Source organism: Labrus mixtus, chromosome 15 (genome assembly GCF_963584025.1).
Source record: "Labrus mixtus chromosome 15, fLabMix1.1, whole genome shotgun sequence".
In the NCBI taxonomy this organism is placed as follows: domain Eukaryota; kingdom Metazoa; phylum Chordata; class Actinopteri; order Labriformes; family Labridae; genus Labrus; species Labrus mixtus.
The window spans coordinates 1,477,162-1,498,264 of NC_083626.1; the positions used below are offsets into that span (position 1 = coordinate 1,477,162).

General features: G+C 38.7%; 2 protein-coding genes and 2 long non-coding RNA genes across 4 annotated transcripts in view; 2 read left to right on the top strand and 2 right to left on the bottom strand.

Moving 5' to 3' along the window:
* LOC132990324 (uncharacterized) overlaps positions 1-21,103 on the bottom strand; it is a 268,474-nt gene that overhangs the window by 209,724 nt on the left and 37,647 nt on the right. The gene's annotated exons all lie outside the window — the stretch shown is intronic.
* LOC132990317 (chymotrypsin-like elastase family member 2A) lies at positions 70-4,259 on the bottom strand. The gene is made up of 8 exons (XM_061058511.1): positions 4,129-4,259; positions 3,907-3,995; positions 3,139-3,236; positions 2,386-2,508; positions 2,134-2,270; positions 1,243-1,388; positions 612-764; positions 70-266 (listed from the first exon to the last, which is right to left on the bottom strand). Exons 1-8 carry the CDS (start codon positions 4,199-4,201, stop codon positions 249-251), a joined length of 837 nt encoding a protein of 278 aa, XP_060914494.1. The 5' UTR covers positions 4,202-4,259; the 3' UTR covers positions 70-248.
* Positions 5,572-8,422, top strand: LOC132990320 (chymotrypsin-like elastase family member 2A). The gene is made up of 8 exons (XM_061058513.1): positions 5,572-5,723; positions 5,889-5,977; positions 6,068-6,165; positions 6,600-6,722; positions 6,835-6,971; positions 7,508-7,653; positions 7,810-7,962; positions 8,339-8,422. Exons 1-8 carry the CDS (start codon positions 5,687-5,689, stop codon positions 8,354-8,356), a joined length of 801 nt encoding a protein of 266 aa, XP_060914496.1. The 5' UTR covers positions 5,572-5,686; the 3' UTR covers positions 8,357-8,422.
* LOC132989205 (uncharacterized) lies at positions 15,309-19,352 on the top strand. The gene is made up of 2 exons (XR_009675898.1): positions 15,309-15,458; positions 18,935-19,352. It is a non-coding gene; the product is annotated as an uncharacterized LOC132989205 (long non-coding RNA).

Consider the following 21,103-nt stretch of genomic DNA (forward strand, 5'->3'; position numbering starts at 1 on the left):
GCCATTGATAAAGCATGATGTATGACATCATTTCTGGAATAAAGGAAAAACCCAAGGTGATTTCTTGGCTTAAGATTCAAAACTGCTTTATTTGTTTGTGTTTTCACATTTTTGGAATACTACAAACTTGTTAATTAAAAAAAATATTTTAAAATAAAATAATACAAGAGTGATTTTTTGTTTTGTACTTCAAAATAGTATTTATTTTACATGTGCCCTTTTCCCTTGATCTCCAAAAGCCTGTCCTTTCAATAGGTCACCATTTTCTGTGGGAGAGATGATAGAAAGAGATGTGAGATGTAGTGTAGCACCATATTTTCAGCAATAAAAGGTTACATAGTTTGTTATGTTATACACATTTAAAACCTAAAATCAATCAATCAATCAATCTTTATTTGTATAGCAGCAACTCATAACAAATGTTATCTGGAGACACTTTACAAAAAGCAGGTAAAAGAACCTTACTCATTGTTATGTTACAAAGACCCGATGTCATGATGAGCACAGAACTTAACAACATTTAGCAAAGTTACAGTGGCAAGAAAAAGCACACATCAAAAAGAGTTATACTCTTCAACTGGTGATTGAGTGTGTGTGTTTGGTGAGCTTACAGAGCTGATCCAGTCTGCGTAGGAGCTGACTTGAGTGAAGACGGTGGGCTTCTTGAATAAATTGCATTTGAGTCCAGAGCCAAAGCTGACAATACCGTGAACCTCCCAGGCACCATCGCTGTTCTGACAGTTCAGAGGGCCGCCTGAGTCACCCTGAATCATCATGTTAGAGACAACACATGATCAGTACGGAAGCCACTGGTAACTGTAACTTCCTCTTCCTGAGTGTGGGTGTTTTGTATTCACATTGCTCATGACAACTTAAAGACACTGAATGTTTATCTGAAATTACGACAGGATTTTTTATTCTGAACTTTGAACAAGATAGCATACAATATCCAGAGTGGTATCTCCTTTTTATTACTGAAAGGTTTGTTGGTGTAAAGATTATGGTCATTAGGAATGAACTCTGTTTGATAATGTTGTGGTGAATTGATATCTTATTATGGTATTGTAGATGTGGTGTTTTGGGGATATACTGTATGTTGTGGTAGCCTATAGCTGTTTTTTTAGTGTAGTTTTAAAGTCAAAAGTATTAGTAGTAGACAATAGTATTTCCTGCTATTTTTGTGTTTGATGTCTGAGATCATTAGGGAATAATGTGTCATTCTATTATTTATTTTAAACTTACATTGCAGCCAGACACAACTCCATCTCCACCTGCACAAACCATGGTATCCTTCACCTGGAAACCCCACCAGTCAGACTTGCTGCAGGTAGCAAAATCCACCACGGGCAGGAGAGCCTGCTGCAGGATGTCAGCGATGGGTCCTCCAGCTGTGTAGGAGGAGGAAGATGCATACAAGTTCCAGTTCAGCTCAGGTCAAATACTGGTTAGAATCATAACCTCATCATGACAGCTGTATCTGACTAAAGCCTTGAGGGAAGCCATCTGATTGAAAGAATGAGGCAAACAAACACTGTCTCTCCTGTTCAACATAGACAACATTCACAAGTGCAACAGTTTCTTATTTTAGACTGATAGACCAGTGTACAGTTTGAATAAATATTGTCAATTTATTAAATCTCCTCTATTAACAAAACTAGAAAATTCAAAAAGTTCTTAAAATGACTGCTTAAATTTAGATCACTGATTGTCTTTTTTAAAAATTGAAAAATTGTAGTAACTTTGCTTATGAACGGAGTGCTTGTCAGAAGAGGTAATTAAACTCTCAGTGTAATATGACATGAAATGACACTGGCATTACTACACTGAATACTACATGACGAGTCTGCAATGGCTCTGTCTCTCTTTACTTTAGCCTTTGTAGTTCAAATACTAAGATAATACCATTTACTTATCTATCAGACAGCAGTACTGTATATTTTTAATTGAAGCTGCTGAAAGAATGATTTCTTTGCTTCAGTTTCCATAATTACATGTAGTTTGTATTTTGTGTTTTTCATAAACACCGAACAATTGAATACCAATTTGGACCCTGCCATCTGAATATATTTAAACTGAGCTATTTTTACCGATTTAGATTTTGCCTCAAAGAGATGGAGGACATTGTCCACTCACTGTAAAGGCGACCCCATCCGGTGACGTAGCAGGGCTCGTTATGAGGGAGGATGACGCCAGCAGCAGGAAGACATGCGGCCATGATGCTGTCTGAGAAGGTGACAGGGGACTCCAGCTTGATCAGGGCGATGTCATTACTGGGGACAAAACACACGTGTTAAATTAATCATAAGACCAATTTTAAGGTAACTTCAGGACTGTTTATGTTGTGGATTTTCAGAAAGGTCTGAAAACAGCCGAGTCATTTTGTACCGGATGAACAAGGGGTTCCACTTCTCATGCACAATGATGTTAGCAGTGCCCATAAACACAGCAGCTTCCTCTGTCTCAACCAGGTTGTGCTTTCCCATGGCGACTCTGTACTCTCTGCCAGTGCTGAAAGGTGACAGAGAGAGGAATGTAAAGGTATTAAAGACCATATGTTCTCAACTTACACAGTCTGTCAAGGGGTCATGAACACACAGACAATGGAATGGAAATGTTGTGATAATACTCAACTCTGTAGAAAGCTTAGCAAACAATTAGTAGCTATTTACCAACCACATTTTGTGGAAAAATTCACCTCTGTACAAGCATGTGAATTGACTGTTAAGTCCTATAAGTAAGAAAGTAAAGAAGTGTGCTTGTGATAAATCACCATAGCCGTTTTCACATATGCACTCCGGATAATATCTAGATAATTACAGAAGGACCGCTCCGGAGATTCTCCCCTGTCGGGGGGGGGGGGGGGGGGGAGACTATCCCTGTCAGAGGGGAGGGGGGGGATTTCCTGAGGTAAGACGTGACTTAAATAAACAACGCGGCCGAAGCAACAGAGTTCACTACACAACGTTATAATGAGAATATTTGCCTTTATATCAATGCTATGTGTAATCCAATGGAATGACAACATCCAGAAAAGAGAGGAGAACAACATACTGACGAACAGAAAACAGAATGCAACAGTTTAATTACGTGCACGGAGAATTAAAATATGGAGGAGAATATTCATGAATAGTTTCATACCTGATACAGTGAGCAGCAGTGAGGACCCACTGGTCAGAGATCAGAGTACCTCCACACGTGTGTCTCCACTCTCCCTGTCTGTTGTACTGCAGAGAAATCTAAAGCACACACATGAACACAATCAGCTTGCTCTCAGTTCTCCTTTTGACTTCATGCGTCTGCGTTATTTATTATACTGTATTACCGAATATTATATTAATTAATACCAAGTCACTTTAATCATCACTTGTCACTTTATCTTGCCATTCACTGAACATAATGGCTTAATTGCCCTTTATAGTTAACTTCACCATTTATATTGTACTTGTATATACCCCCTATTTTTATTTATATTCATCTTATCTATTCTGTTTACATTTTTTATTTTGTATGACCATCTTCTACTTGTCTTTGTGCTGCTGCAACGCCTGTATTTCCTCTCTGGGATCAATAAAGTATTATCCACCCTAACCTATCCTATAAAAAGACACACAGTGAGAATGCCAACTTCATTCATTGATTTTATAATTTAAAGGGTCTTTCTTTTTAAGTGCTGTTTGAATGAGAATTTCTTACATTATCATATGTAACTGCACATTGCTTAATATCAAAACATTTTTTGCCATATGTCCACATGTCAAGCACTGTGATGTGTGAGCTATAAGACAATTATTTGCTTTATTCTATGATGTCTGCACTCTGAAAATCATTTCAAAACAGCTGATTTCTTGTGTTGTGTGTGTATGAGAAACAAAGAGAGTTAGAGAGAGAGAGAGAGAGATGTTTTACCTGCCAGGGCCAGCTGCTGGGCCTGACATCTTCTCCTCCAACCACCCTGGTCACCACAGGGGGGAAGGTGGGCACGCCGCACCCATAGGCTGAGAGGACAGACAGAGACAGATTTTAAAATTGTGAGCTGGTGGGCACAACTGTAATGTGTATTCATTTGCTAGAGAAATACTGTATATGAACATTGCTCATAACAGATGACATAACAACAAGAATTCTTACCACTAGCAACAAAGAGGGCGAGAACCACAAACTTCATCATGTCCGTATGGCCACAGTTAACCAGGCCAGGCATATTTATACCTTTGATGAGATTGTGCAACCTACAAATGCTGTACCAAGTTCTTAGAATTTTTTTCTTTGACAAATCCTAATACTTGGGTGGAGCCGGGTAAATATTAAATAGGACATGAATGCTGTGCGATACTAGGCCAAGGCCAGTGTTGTGATGCCATATCTAATTTTCAAGTTGTTTGTTGAACAAGTCAGGGAAATGTAGGGTTGTTAAAGTTTCTAGTTGCTCTGAATGTGTCCTATGAATGTACTGTTGTACTTTGGAATGATTAAGCAGTACAATTATTCTACATGAGTCATTAACTTGTGTTTTCAACATTTAGGTGACTAAAATGTTGTTTATAGAATGATCCTACAAAACACATCTAATGCTTTCATAATATTAATGCACAATACCAGTCTTATCAGTATAGAAAATACCATCCAAACCAAAATATTTTAGTGCTGCCACAAATTGAATGTTAAAATGTTAAAATGGACTTGGACTTCTATAGTGCATTTATAGTATTTTAGACTACTACTGCTGCTTTTACACAACATGGCACATTCACTCGTTAACACTGATGGCAGATGCTGCTATGCTCAATATAAAGTAATCATATTCAAATGCACTCACACTCCACTGGTCATGCCACTAAAGAGGAATTATGGGTTACTGTGTCTTGCCCCAGGATACTTGACGCGTGGCTGCATGAGATGAGGATCAAAGTAGACCAGCTCTACCTCTGATCCACAACCGCCATAGTATTGATTAAATATAACAGCAAAATCAAACCAGATAACTACACAGCTACTGTTAATCATTTATATTATTTTTCAAAAAGGAATTCAGGATTTGTTAAGTTAGAGTGGGGAATGACATGGTAGGAAAGCAGTCGGATTCGAACCCAGGCGGGTACTAACTACTAACCACTCTACCACCGGTTCCCCAACCAAAGTGTTTTATACCGGTATGTCTATATGATCACATCAAAGACTGATTTTAGATTCAATTAAATACATCTGTTTGTTGCACATATTCTTAATTTTTCACAAATATTCAAAAAAGTCACTAGTCAACTTTTTCTTTGGATTTTTTTCAAAACTGTGTGTTAACACAAAGAGTAAGGTTCATATAAAGCAACATTTACAGAGACTGACTTCTGTTCTAAAAGCCCGGCAACTTAAGCTTCAAGTAAATACTGTTATTTTTCACATCCAAAAATTGTGTTTTAAGTTGTATTTATTTCTTCTTATAATACCTAAAGTTTAAAAACCTGACACACCCAGGTGTCTGACACCTGTGAGGTTCACACAGAGTTTGAGTATGAGAGATAAGGTGTATTTGGGGATATCTGTGGTTGCTTATCTCCAAGGCTGAGTTATTTTTCCCACCAACTTTTTCCTGGCTGCTCTGAAGCAAATGTCGAGTCACACATTTCAGGTGTGTTAAAGCACTATATAAGGAGGAGCATGTCTCTCTGACATTCTACTGAAGACAGTCACAATGATGTTCGTGATCTTGGCTTTGTTTGTCGCTGGTGGTAAGCTTGAGCTTTTTCTTTCATGAAGTGGTCAAGGAATTTGATAAGAGAGTAAAACAAATAAATATATTGGCCTATGTTAAAATGATTTTCATAGTTAAAATAGAATACTTAGTTTACAGCTTGTATTTAGACATATATCACCATAATGTTTTATGTTTTTAGCCTACGGGTGTGGTCTGCCTACCTATCCCCCTGTGGTGAACAGGGTGGTCGGTGGAGATGATGTCCGTGAGAACAGCTGGCCCTGGCAGGTAAGCTACCTTAAGGCCTGTCCTTTAAAATCTGTCATCTCTAAAGTCATACAGCATTCATATCATTTTTATGTTTTCTGTCTTCCTCAGGTGTCTCTACAGTACAAGAGTGGCAGCAGCTTCTACCACACTTGCGGAGGAACCCTGATCTCCAACCAGTGGGTCCTCACTGCTGCTCACTGCATCGGGTAAGGCTCAAAAGTTATCTAAAGTCATCTCAAATCAAAGAGGGGCATGAGGAACAGAGGACAAAGCGGTTCAAGCCTTTGGTATGCATTGTACTTATGAAGACAGGTTAAAGAGGCAGTTGGGAAGGAAATGCTACTTTTCCCTCCGTCCTTCTGCAAGAAAATCTAAAGAGTTCAAATAAGAATCCAGTCTGGTTTTTAACTAAAGTCATTCACAAGCTGTCAAAATCAATTGTAAGTGTTTTTGCTTTTATTCAAAAAATTATTTAAGAGGAATACTAATCATTTTCAATGGGGTTTATGAAAACACTTAAGTGTTAAATTAATGATTTGTAATAGGAGCAGTAGTCTCATAGTAATATTATTGAAGTTGAGGTAATTGAATCTACTCTTTTTTTTCCTGTGTTTTGTGTTTTTTGTGTGTGGCTGAGCAGCAGTCGCACCTACAGAGTCTACCTTGGCAAGCACAACTTGAAGGACAACAGTGAGGCCGGCTCCATCGCCATCAGCCCCTCCAAGATCATCGTTCACGAGAACTGGGACTCTTACAGAATCCGGTGGGTTCAGTCATTTAGTTCATCTTTAGTAGAATAGTTACAGTATTATGCTGCTTTGTTAGAAGTCTATTTCACTTCCTGAACATAAACTTGATATGCTTTCCTGCTCTAGTAACGACATTGCCCTGATCAAGCTCTCTACCCCTGTCACCTTGTCTGACACCATCATGCCTGCCTGTCTTCCCAACTCTGGAGACATCCTGCCTCACGGAGCTCCTTGCTACGTCACCGGCTGGGGCCGTCTCTGGAGTAAGTTCTGAACTTTGAATCAAGGAGAGCATCATTAATTTCCTGTCATTTCTTTATTGTTCAAACAAGTTCCCTGTCAAAGAAAAGTCACTTTTTTTTCATCACCTCCTCTTAGTTTCAAATTACATTATGAGTTAGACATGACACAGAAGATCAATAATCAGCTGAATTATTATTGGCTATTCAATGGTGATTAAGTGGTTGAGTTCATTGTCAGTTAATTTGGAAATTACGTTTTAGTTTTTTCTGTGTCATAGTTCTAAACTTGTCGATGTTTTGTTACTTTTGGATGCTGTCTTTGTTTTTGTTTTTCTCCAGAAAATATGAAGGTTATGTCTTGCAATACAGAACCAGATATATTTATATAGAAGCTTCTTCAAAAGACAATAAATATAACCTCTGTCAATCCTCATAAATCTTCAAAAAACTCAAATTCAAAATTTGAATAGAGATGTGATTTACTTTTGGAATAGACACTGATGTGGTGTGCCATGAGACATTAATCTGAAAGTCTTGTTTTTTGTTTTTTTCTAAAGCTGGAGGTCCTATTGCTGACATCCTGCAGCAGGCCCTCCTCCCTGTGGTCGGACAATCCACCTGCACCAGGTCAGACTGGTGGGGCAGCCTGGTCACCAGCAACATGGTCTGTGCCGGAGGAGATGGTGATCTGGCCAGCTGCAACGTGAGCTTATTTCAAACTTGTTTTTAATAACACCATTGAAGTCTTACACTCAGGCAAAGCTGCAATTACATTACTATGATTTTAAACGATTATTTTATCAGGGCTTTTGTCATCTCCTGTTTATTCCAAATACTGCTTGTCTCTGATCCCCTTCAGGGAGACTCAGGTGGTCCCCTGAACTGTCAGAACCCTGATGGCTCCTGGGACGTGCATGGTGTGGTGAGCTTCGGCTCCAGCATGGGATGCAACTACCCCAAGAAGCCCTCCGTCTTCACCAGGGTCAGCGGCTACATCTCCTGGATCAACAAAGTAAGTGAAAAAGGCATTTGAAACCAAATCTAAAAGATTTTATGATACACATGTAAGTTAATACATTTTTCTTTGATTTGGCTCAAGCAGACAATGCTAAAGCCTTCCTCTCCCATGAAACAGTCAGCCTCTGTTTGTGCTCATTGCATTATGTCAATCAAATATTGGAGAAATCATTTCAATTAAGAAGAGCAAAGATGAAGTTTGAACATTTTCTTTAATTTCACTCAAACTGTTAAAAAAAAAACCTATAAAAGTAGTAAAAGTAAGTTGTGAAATTCCCCAGTATTTGTCATCTGATGAAGCAAAGTTTCTTAAGCGCCATCTGGTGGCATGTTTGTGACATGCTCTTTATGCTTTCTTTTTTTTGCCCCAGGCAATGACCAGCAACTAATTTGGAGAGTTAAAAGTCACAGCAGACTTTTGCACCATCAAATAAAGGATGCAGTAAATCATACAATGTTTTCTGTGTTTTCTGTATTTGGCAAACACATTGTGTCTCTGTGTTGGTTGGACTAATATCACAAACCACTCATCTCAAGCTTAAGCTGCATAATGTTCAGCTTAAAGTCTTATTTAAGTTTTACAAAAGGTATTACTCTGAAAAGGTTTAAGTTGCTTGACTGCTGTAATCATTTCAGACATTTTAATTCTAAACTGAATAATAATTTGGGTAATTCATTTTACTAAGATGACCAGCAGTCACACTTGAATGGTAACAACCACATTTTAATCAACTAATTACATGTGAAGTTAATAAATGTTATACCAGGGTTGAGAGTTCAAAAACAAGAATATATTTGTGGGTATTATTTCAGCAATAATAAAGGCCTGGTAGGCTTTTGTCAAAAGGGCATTTTTAGACAAGTGCAGCATCACACAGTGCTGGATATATTAAAGGTGCACGATGTAGATTTGATAGGGGAATTTGAGTTGGAGAAGTAAAACAATTATATGCTATATTTTGTGAACTGAATACACAAACTTTATTCAAATAAAAAAATGGGTCCCTGAACACTGTTTAGAGCTTAAAAGCTACCAGGAGAGTTGTGGTTTCACTGTTGCGGGCCCCCTACCATAACTTCTCACATAGCATGTTATCTTCAAACAGTTACAGGGACCAAATGTTCCTCTGAGGACAGTTTGTGTTTAGAGTTATGAACATATACCACTGAATGTGTACACTTCTCCAACGTTCACATTCCTCTTCCAAAACTCCATAGTGCACCTTTAAGCACTGAAAAGGAACGTGACCATTTTATCTCAAACTTCTCTGATAAGGTTCTTTTCTTGTGTCTTCCTGTACATATATCACATCCTGTCGGGTTTTATAATCATTAGACATTGGTCTTATTGGAAATCAGTATTAATGCAACATCTAACAAATTGAAATAGACACAAGCTGAGTATCTTGAGTTGCATTTATTGCTCAAAATTGTAGTGCTTTTATTTAGCCTCCTCAGTAATTTTTCTATCGTATGAACATATGGGTCCAGAATTATTTCAAAAACAAGGAGGGACTAAACAAGCCACCAAGAATATGTTCCCATAGAAACAAATGGACTAAATGTTAAAGCGTAATGTCTGCCATTTTACCTGGATACTTTTACAATTACCTCCTGCCGTGACACAGTGCAATTACGTCCTGCCCACAGATAGGTGGAACAAATTAATCACACCCATAGGTGACAGCTTACAGCCGATGAGCCATTATGGCCATTTTTATTCTCTCATATGTAATATTGAGATTAATCTATCTTGTTTAGGAGTTAGTAGAGTGCTTGGTGTGGCCTTTTACACATGTATCCGCGATTACATTCATAAAAAGTCAAATAGGGCCAGCCTTTTAGATTGCAGAATGGGGATGGGTAAAAGAGAACTGCCCCCACCCCAAAATGAGTTTCTAGTCCAACCTCCCCTGGGAACAGACTCGTATAAAATGAGCAGAAACCATTATTATGTTATGATTTAATATTTTTTGTTACATGTTCTTTTATCACAACCCCAATTACTGTCCTGTCTTGTGTCTGGAAAGTTCTCATTAATAACTATGATGTTCCACAGTAATTATTTACACAGAACAACTCTGCCCCTTTTTTCCTCCCAGGGCTCATTTGCATGTTAATTATCATTAGTAACATTGACAAACAAGTCATGGTAGTTAAATGAGCAGCCTTATAAGTCATATTGTATTTTTTCCGTATCATTTTTTATTTGATAACCCAGGCTTTCAACTTGGTTCTCACACATATCTTAATCTTTGAATAGAAATGGTTATTTATCAAGTGATCAGGTAATGCGTCAACATTTAAATAATACTGATGTCTGATACATAGCTTAATCAATAACAACACTTTGATGAGCCTTTATTAATGTAGAAGGACTTTAACACGTATTTGCAGTTATAAACACTGCTGTGAAGATCAACTTTTTTTTTTATTTGTATAGCGTCAACTCATAACAAGTGTTATCTCGAGACACTAAAAGGCAGGTAAAATACCTTACTCATTGTCTGTTAACATTACAAAAGAGCAGGTAAAAGACCTTACTCATTGTTATGTTACAAAAAGCAGGTAAAGGACCTTACTTATTGCTATGTTACAAAGATCCGGCCTATCCATCATGAGCACTTTAGCAAAGCAGCAAAAGTTACAGTGGTAAGAAAAAACTGCCTTATTAAAAGGCAGAAATCTTCGGCCGGATCCCCGGCTCATGACGAAACAGTCTTCACAGGCCTAGACTGCGCCGGGCTTGGAAAGGGATAGGGGGAGAGATGGGATAAGATGCAGGAAGAGGGATAGAGAGCAAGGGGGTGGGGGGAGGTAGACCGTCCATCAGCAATCCGGTGGGGAGGGGAGGGGGTGTGGGGGGTTGTTCTGGCAGGCCGCCAACCCACGATCCGGTGGGGAGGGGGTAGTGGTGGGGTGGGGGTTGTTCTGGCAAGCCGTCAACCGACGATCTTGAGGAGCCTAGGAGAGCTCAAGAGCTCCCAGGAAAGTAGGTGGTTAGTGACTGAGATTTATAGATAGATACATGCAGTAATATGATGTACTGTATATGCAGAGAGAGAGAGAGAGAGAGAGAGAGAGAGAGAGGAGCTCAAGGTGCCAGTTCCCCCGGTAGTCTAAGCCTATAGCAGCATAACTAAGAGCTGGTCTACACCAGCACCAGCCCTAACTATAAGATTTATCAAAAAGGAAAGTTTTAAGTCTAATCTTAAAAATACAGACTGTGTCTGCCTCCCGGACCCCGGCTGGAAGGCGGTTCCAGAGGAGAGGAGCCCGATAACTGAAGGCTTTACCCCCCATAGTACACTTGGAGACTGTAGGTACCACCAGCAGGCCTGCACTCCGGGACCGCAACGCTCTCAAGGGACAGTACGGCACTAGTAGCTCCTTAAGATAAGATGGTGCCTGGCCATTTAGAGCTTTGTAGGTGAGAAGAAGGATCTTGAATTCTATTCTAGACTGTATAGGGAGCCAGTGCAGAGAAGCCAGGACAGGAGTAATGTGGTCCCATTTCCTGGTTCTGGTCAGTACACGAGCTGCAGCATTCTGGACCCGTTGAAGAGTCTTTAGAGATTTGCCAGAGCACCCTGACAAAAGAGAGTTACAATAATCCAGTCTGGAGGTAACAAATGCATGAACTAGTTTTTCTGCATCACTTTGCGACAGGATATTCCTGATCTTGGATATATTACGAAGGTGAAAGTAGGCTGTTCTTGAAACTTGACTGATGTGAGAGCTAAAAGACATATCTTGATCAAAAATAACTCCTAGATTCCTAACAGTGGTGCTAGATGCCAGGCTGATGTCATTAAGGACAGTCACATCACTAGAAAAAGTCTCTCTGAGGTTCTTAGGGCCTAGCACAATAACTTCAGTCTTGTCTGAGTTAAGTAGCAAAAAATTTCTGGTCATCCAGGTCCTAACGTCCTTAAGGCATGTTTCTAGCTGACATAACTGACTGGTACCATCGGGCTTCATTGATACATAAAGCTGAGTATCATCTGCATAACAATGAAACTGTATGGAGTGTTTCCTCATAATATTTCCCAGAGGAAGCATATATAATGTAAAAAGAATTGGTCCAAGCACTGAACCTTGTGGGACTCCATGGCAAACTTTAGTGTGCATAGAGGACTCATCATTAACATGTACAAACTGAGATCGGTCTGATAAGTAGGATTCAAACCAACTTAAAGCAGTCCCTGTAATTCCAAGCAAATGCTCCAGTCTGTACAACAGGATCCGATGGTCAATGGTGTCAAAAGCAGCACTAAGATCTAACAAGACGAGCACAGACAGAAGTCCCCTGTCTGAGGCTAGAAGTAGATCGTTTGTAACTCTAACTAGTGCAGTCTCAGTGCTATGGTGGACTCTAAATCCTGACTGGAACTCTTCAAATAAACTGTTGTCATGGAGAAAGTCACACAGCTGTTTAGCTACCACCTTCTCCAGGATCTTCGAGATAAAAGGAAGGTTGGATATAGGTCTGTAGTTAGCCAGAGTTCCTGAGTCCAGAGTAGGCTTTTTAAGTAGAGGTTTGATTACCGCTACTTTAAATGTCTGTGGTACATAGCCTGCCAGTAAAGACATATTGATCATATCTAATATGGAGTTGCTAACTAAGGGAAAGACTTCCTTAAACAGCTTGGTTGGGATTGGGTCCAAAATACAGGTTGACGGTTTCGATGCAGAAAAAATGGAATGTAGCTCTGAAAGGTCGATTGGAGAAAAACAGTCGAGACTAATATCTGGTCCTGGAACTGTCTCTGCCGTAACAGACGTATCTGCACCAGGTAAGGGCAGGAGGTTACCAATTTTGTCTCTGATGTCTAGAACTTTGTTGTTGAAAAAGCTAAGGAAATCATTACTGCTGAGGGCTAGAGGAATACAAGGCTCAATGGAGCCATGACTCTCTGTCAGCCTGGCTACAGTGCTGAAAAGGTATCTAAGATGGCTCATGTTGCCAATAGACATTGTTTTTTGTCAGCTGTTAAAGGTTTGTAAATTAAGACTGTGATATGGAAGTTTTGGAAAGCACTTCGGGAAAGTAAACAGCAACAATAAAGCTTCTCCCTAACAGGGGTGTGTCCAGACTTTTTTGAGTTTATGTTCAAAGAGACAATTTAAAGTACCAAAAACTCCTGCACAATGTGTAACTTGTTAAAATACATGAATTGGCAAGGTTTTGATCGTAAAACATTCCCATGAAGTTCAGTAAGACAGAGTGCATTACTTCCCTATGCACTGGTATTTTACAATTTAAAGTACAAACAAAAGAAAATGTGTGAAATTGTACAGAAAAATACTAGAAGTCTTTTGCATAAAATCCCAAATAGTCGTTTTTCACACATCCCATATCTGAAAGGGCAAAGAGCGAATCACAGTTTAGGATTTTTGGGGTGCCACCTGGGGTGGCCAATCAGATTTCAAAGGGGTCTCATGCCACCCCTGCACACATCCCTGGACACACCCCTGCTCCTGAGTATGTATATGCTTTAAAAATATATATATTTTTAGTAACACATCCATAGATCTAATATAGTAGTTTTTGATCTGATTGGAGTGTTGGCTAGATCTTTGGCGGTGAACACAATTGTTTTCTATGATTTTATACATTTATAGGTTATCATGTTCTGAATCAAGAAACGGACACCTCTCATTGTCGACAGTTGAAATTAAGTTTGGAAGACTTGTAAAGTTTTGATTCACCTTTTCAGATCTAAAAGAGAATAAACTGTATCAGATTTATTTAAGAAGGATAATGCCATAGCCATATCTGTGTATCTCTTCCAATGAAATGATGAAATCAATAAAGACACATTGGTACCTGAAATGATCATTTAACTAAAAGTTTAGGTGGTCCAGTGTGTGTCCAAGAAAAATGTTGTTCTCTTGCCACAAGATGGCGACAGAATATTGTTTTGGCCCTGTCAAACTGTGAAGAATGTGATTTTACAACTTTTTATTCAAACTTTTTTGAACCTAAAACCATTTTCCTTTTATTAATGAAAATAAAATCCTTTATGAGTCCACTTGGCAAAAACCGTACGTTTTAAAAAAATACCTTAATCCAAAATATAGTCAATAAAACATGAATCACATGCTCCATGTGGATGCTGAGGGATATTCATTTCACAATGAATTAGCTCCATTGAAATGCAGCAACATTTCAATACATGTATTCTATAATTTTGTTGTATCTAATCATGAAGCATCACTGTAATATTAAAACAGCTAATTTTTGTCGTTTTTAAAAATGTAACCAACTCAAATACAGCATGTATAGAAATGTGATGCTGCCAGTGTGTACATGATAATTGATTTGTCTTACATTTAAAAAAAACCATTCACAAATCTTTGTTGTGGTTAAACTAATTTTCTTTGAAATAAAACAGCTTTCTATAGTTGAGCCTCGGACACCAGCAGGTGTGAGGCTTTCTATCCATGCACTAAACCCAACAAGCAGTAATGTTGAACACATGTAACCTTTCAGCCTCTCCTGTGTTGAGATGAGATGTTTTGGTGCTCTGTAGAATTCCTGGATGACTCTCTCTTGCTTGGCTTAGCCCCTAGCCCATCTGTTACTGTGTCTAAGGTTAGAACTCTACTGAATGCTACACATGCTGGTGGCCTCGGGGTGTGGGCAAAATGTTTGGGTGTGAAAGGGATGCTGCGATGAACTGTGAGGGCGAACATATGATCTATGAGTGGACCTTTCAAGTTAAGTACAGTTGAACCAGCTGTAAATGAAATGTATTTGAAGCAGTAATCACTGTAATGGCTGCACTAAAACATGTATTGTGTTATTGTAGTTATTCAGATATTTCTGAATTGACAATAATAGCAAAGTCATAACTGAAATCTTAGTACAGAAATGTAAAATATATAAATACATTTAGTTTTAATTATTAAGTGCTGTGATCTACCACCCATGAACTGTATTCGTCAAGTCTTCCCTGGTAGGTTTGCTGATGGGGAATGTAGTTGAAACAAAGCACACACCACAAGCTATTCAGTGGCCCTATAAATGTAAATGACCAGAATTTACCATCATTTTTTTAATAAAGAATATATTAAAGTGTGCAAAGTGACAACCGCAGAGACTGCATGCCACACCTGCTCCATTGTCTTTCACTTTGTACTCCTGAGTGTGCTAATCAACTCCTTGAAAGAGGGCCATGAGATCACAGTCACATCTACTTTGTTTAGTTTTCTAAGAAGGATTATTGGCTGATGAGATCCCATTGTTGCAATTCAGTAATTTATAGTTTAATACTAAAGTTTTATATGAGTCTATAAGCACATGTGTAATATCACTTGTCTCTATTTCACTGTTTGATCTTTATATGTTTCTGCACTTGTGGCACAGTGGCACCTGGGTTTAAGGTTTGATCACATGTTCCATTTGCCTTAGGCCTTGGACTTGGCAGTGCCATGTGCTTTTTAAGCATGCACTGGTGCCACAGTGGAAAACGGACTTGCAGGCAGGTAAAAATCCTACTTTTTTAATCAACATAGTGGAACTGTGGTATTAAAAAAGTATTAGTTTTGACTCTCTCTGTTTAAGAGGAGACACAGTTGGGCAAAGCACTATTAAAATGTTGCTGTCTAGAGGGAAAATATTACCTTGGTTGATATGGGTTCAGTGGCCTTGCTGATGTCATTATTGCGCAGTGTGTGTGTGTGTGTCTGTGTGTGTGTGTGTGCACAATGAGGCAGACACTTCCCGTGTGGGCATCAGGGGACAAAGTAGTCTTTATGCAGTGTGCTGCGCTCCAAGGCAGAAACATTGTTGAGCAGTAAAAACCCTTGGTAACTAAAACCACATGCTCCAAAGTGACGGACAGACAAACACAGGCAGCCTCTGCAGCTCAACATCAGAAGTCGGTGCCCTATCATCAGGAGCTCAGGGGTTCCTTTTTGACTCCAATGCAACACTCTTGAACATTCTACGTCGTGCATTTTATACGAAAAAGAAAACTCAAATCAGGAACAGATTTTCCATATACAAAAAAGATGCATATTGAGTGAGGGGGAGAACAAAGGACATATTTGGTTGGACACATTTTGAGCAAAACCGAACATGATGTCATTTGCTGCCGAACAAGTCAGGAAATATAAACCTTACTTACATTTGATTATCTACCAGCAGGCAGGGGTAGATGTTAAATGTATCTCTCTGCCAATAGCCCATGGCTCAGTGACACACATGTACCAAAACAAAATGGCCAATAACCATAGAATGACTATTTTGGTGAATCTGCTAATGCTTGGGAGACTTTAAAAGTTATGAAGTAAAACAATTCCATTTAGCTATAAAACTGCATAATATACATTTTCATTAGGTAATTCTATTTGTGTCACTTCTTATAACTACTACTCCAACACTACAATTACGGTACAAATATTGTACTGTAAAATCTCAAAATCTATCACTTTTAAAGGCCCAGTCACTTTTACTAGCCTGCCTTGCTGGCTGTTTTTAACAAATCTCAAATTGAGACCCCTATGCATTTCATGTTGAAATAGTTTGCGGATGAAAAATGAGGAACTTCAATATCTCTCTAAGAAAGACAGAATAATGCGTGTATGTGTACCAGTGTGAGAAAGAAGGTTAGATCAGCTGGAGATTCATATGTGATTGGGCATTGTCAGAATTTGAGCACTGCCTCTCAGAGTCTCCATGATGATCTGGAAAAGCCAAAAAAATCTAAACCTCATAGAGGGACATGAGTGACGGGTATAGCTCTGCTGCTTGAGCTGGCTTCAGAGAGGGAAATAATTGTTGAAATGATAAATACAAATGTTCTTTCCATCTAAGTGGAACATTCCATGTGTTAATGCTATAACTAAACAACTAAATACATTCTTGTATGTTTACACAGCTCCATAGGCCAGCACAAATTCAATTATACACAGGAAAATGTTTTTAAAAAGTTCTAATAAATGACTTAACATTACCTGAATGTGAAGAGATAAGTTCAATAATGCTGAATTGTCAAAGGCAATGGAGAATTTAATTTACAGTATTCCATATAAACTGTAGTTGGAGTATTTCTAAAAGAAAAACATTCTACATCGGTTTGGACAGAAGAGTTGATTCTTCATCACATTAAACGTGGCATATAGTATAGGGTATAGTTTATACCAAATGCAGGATGGAGATGTATACCAAAATCTGCTGAAAAAAAGATGAGCAGGTAGAGAGATCATGTAGAATCACTTTGGATAGTAACACATCATTTCTAACTATCTCTTACAATACTCGTAAAGTTTTATATTGTAGATTTGTGCTAAGGGGAAAAACCAAGAAAGGTAGCAGGAGGCAATTTGTGCCTAAATAAACATCAAAAACTCCCAACCCCAAAACACCACGCCAACGGTTAACTTGGTACCCCTGTAAAACAAGAGCTAAGCTAACTGTTTTTACTCACATTACACTTAACTTTTTCTCTGAGGGTGAAGTGGGACATTGTAAACAGGTCTGCATATACTTCCAACACAGCTGCTGATTTATTTTCCTGTCTCCTCACAGTCAGGATTATGCTGGCATTTTCCTTTCAATTCACCAGTCTTTATAAAATTGAATTATGTCTAATAGTGTTATGTATGGTGGTGGTGAAACTGACTGAGATGGTAAGTCCCTTTAATCGGCTTTATTGTTATCCATACTTCTCAGACTCACTTCACCACACCTCACTTTTTCCCCTGCTTGTTTAGAGTCTGCTTCAAACAGCCATTCTTTAATCTTTAATGGCAGCTGTGGCTCTGTTGGTAGAACTGGGCCCTTTCCAAATAGCCACAGTTCAGTAGGCAGTACGTACTTTTCAGTAGGGAGTTTCAGCATACTGAACTCTCGTGGTCATTCAGTGGTCATTTTTTGGGTCCACCTCAGTATACTGAACATTTCAGTATGGATACTAACTTCCTGGTTTCATGCAGTATGGATCGGATGCATCCTTTCAGGAAATGAATTGTATTTTACCACCCACAATGCTGTGCGAAATTAAACGTAAATCGTCACTTCACGTGCGCCTCCAAATCAAAACAAACGAGCGTGGATTAATTTAATCTTAATTTAAAGTCCCGACTGAAATCACTACTTTTAGTTAACAAAAAATGTAACAAATGTCTGCATTATTATAAAACCTTTCCCCCTCTATTTAAATAATGATTTCACTATTTAAATGTGTCTTTATTGGTTTATTTTATATTCTGTATATTACTGTCTTTACTTTGTACTTTCCTTTATGTACTATATGTGATTTAGTTATTTAATCTGTCTTTTACTTGATTTACATTGTGATATTGTTTTTTGTTTACCTGACTGTATATGCGCATTACTCCTCTTGAATAAAGCTAAACAAAAAACAAAAAAACGGGTGGATGCGGCCGGTTCGGGAAACGTAAATGACATCACTTCCATACTGAATGAATCAGAAGAAGTAGGAACAAATATCTGCCTACTGTGTGCACCTACTGAATAGTAGGTACTAAACAGTATACAGCACGGATAGTACGTACTGCCTACTGCCTACTGCCTACTGACAGATTGAGTAGGTACTTGGTAATTCAGATACAGCCCTGTTGTGTCTAAATCGGAAGATCGAGGGTTCGATCCCCAGCAACATGTCAGATGTGTCCTTGGGCAAGACACTTAACCCCGAATTCAGAGTATGAATGTGAATGGGACTAGTTACTTCTGAGGATCTTAGCAATCAGTGTGTGAATGGGTCGGTGTGACATGCGGTGTAAAAGTGCTTTGAGTAGTCAGAAGACTATAAAGTGCTATACAAGCTCAAGTCCATTTAGTATAATATAAGTGGCAGACACAACACATAACCATTACTGTTAACTTCATGTGCCATCCTTGGTTTTGTAGATTTCTCTGTCACAGTGTGCAGTTTTTGCATCTTTTAACTCTTTTCAACACTGTTTATGTCTCCTTTTTCTTTTTTCCACAGTAAACAGACCAACATCAAATGAACCGAACTTCTAAGGATTGGTATGATTACAGTTAGTCCTACAAAGTCTGTGATTGGAGCGCTTTTCCTAGCAGCTGTCGGTTTTTCAGATTCACTGTGTGTTCTGTGTTCTGTCTGTGATCAAGGGATAGCAGACTGCTGCTATAGGTAATCAATTGGTGTTTTCTTCCACAAAATTTCTTATTCTGCAGTCTCCATTTTTGTCCAAGTCCAATGAAGTCTTGCAATTACCTGATATAATTCAGAATATGTGCTGTGGTAATTAGAAAGTTCGTAGGAGTTCACCTTAAATGTATTCCCAACTACCCTCAGTTCATCACATGCTTATCTTAAGACCTGTTTAAGTACTGTTGCCTCCTCAAGAGATCAGCACTAAGTAAATGGTAAATGGACTTGAGCTTGCATAGCGCTTTATAGTCGTCTGACTACTCAAAGTGTTTTTACGTCACATGTACCCATTCACACACTGATGGCAGAGGTTGCCATGTTAAGAGACCATCAGAAGTAACTATTCCCATTCGTATGACGCCAACGAAGCAGAGGGAGAGTGTCTTGCCCAACCTTCTGGTTGGGAGACGACTGACTCGTTACCAACTGAACCACAGCCTCTCCTAAATAAAAGGGACAGTGTGCAACATAAGCTAGCAAGGAGTCAAGTAAGTAACAGAATATAGACCATTCAGCCCCCAAGGTTAAGACTGAACCTTTGACCTATAAACCCAGTGCGCCGATTTCCTTCTTGTTTTTAGTTCTAGCTCATACCATCTTAGTAAAGCTTAGCTGAAAGCCTGCCCATTTAACTGTGATCAAGGACCAAACAACGGCTCATACTATAGGTACCCCACTCTTACTCGTTCTGTGTCTTTCCATCGTTCTCTTAAATTAACAATAATATTTACTCTGCTCAGATTAGGAAACTGCTTGACTGGTAAACAATTACTGTCTATGTGGTGTTCTAATTTTTTTTTTTTTTTTTAGATGAAACCCTGACAAAAAAAACAAAAACATGTTACCTGAATAGTTGTCTATGCAGATTTATGATTTACAACCTGTAAAAAACTTGATTTCATTGCCACCCTGTATAAGACCTGCTCCGTCAAAGACTAAACTTGTCACAGTTGTGGAAAAACAAGGGAGGTGGACCCAAGTGCAGAATAACCAAAAGGATTTAATTTAACAAAAAGGCAGAAGGCAGAAAAACAAAACTTAATTTAAACCAAAAACTAGAAGTCAAAACATTAGAGCAGAAGATGACCGACATCCACCATAGACTCACATACGACAGTGAACTGACACAGAAACACTGAGGAAGAAACACTGCACTAAATAGACACAGGAGTAATCAAACACAGGTGAGACTAATGACACAGGTGAAGACAATGAGGGCGATCACAATGGCGGGAAACACACAGACAGGACAAGAAACACTGGAGACTAGAACTACAACATAAATCAAGAAAAACTAAGATACACAGAGAACTCAAGAATGTAACATAACCACTAGAACAAAGAAACACAAGGATAAGAAACTACAAAATAAAACAGGAAACACTAAAGACTAAACTATGAAACATTAAGACAAAAACACACAAGGGAAACAAGCAACACTAGGATGAATAACCACAAGGAAAACTTAACTTTGAAATGGACAACATACAAACTAAAGACTGAATCATGACAAAACTATGTATGCCACTAAAGCAATATATTTAATTTGTGATTGTTAATATGAGTCTTTAACTGCTTCAGTTAATATAACCCATAATGGTTTCTTTTGAAGTTGTAGATCTGTGTGTCAGGGGCCATGTTTGTGTTATTGCAGATTCTCTGAGAGCCCATTGTTTGGGGACCTCACAGGGTCCTCCTAATCTAATTGGCCATGGATGTACTGGCTTAAGACCTTTTTCCTCGCTTTTAGGATTGACAGAGCTATTAACAGCTTGAAAAGTCACTTGTCAAAATACAGCATTGTTTAATTACAGACACAGGATGCATGCGTATCAAGGCACATAACCCCCCAAACCCAATAAGTGCCCAGTCTAAGTCTTTTCAGACTAGATATTCCACTCCACCTCTGAAAGAATCTATCCATAGAGGGTCTGGATTTTGGTCTCCTCCGAAAGCTTTTAAGCGCCTCTGTTCACCTTT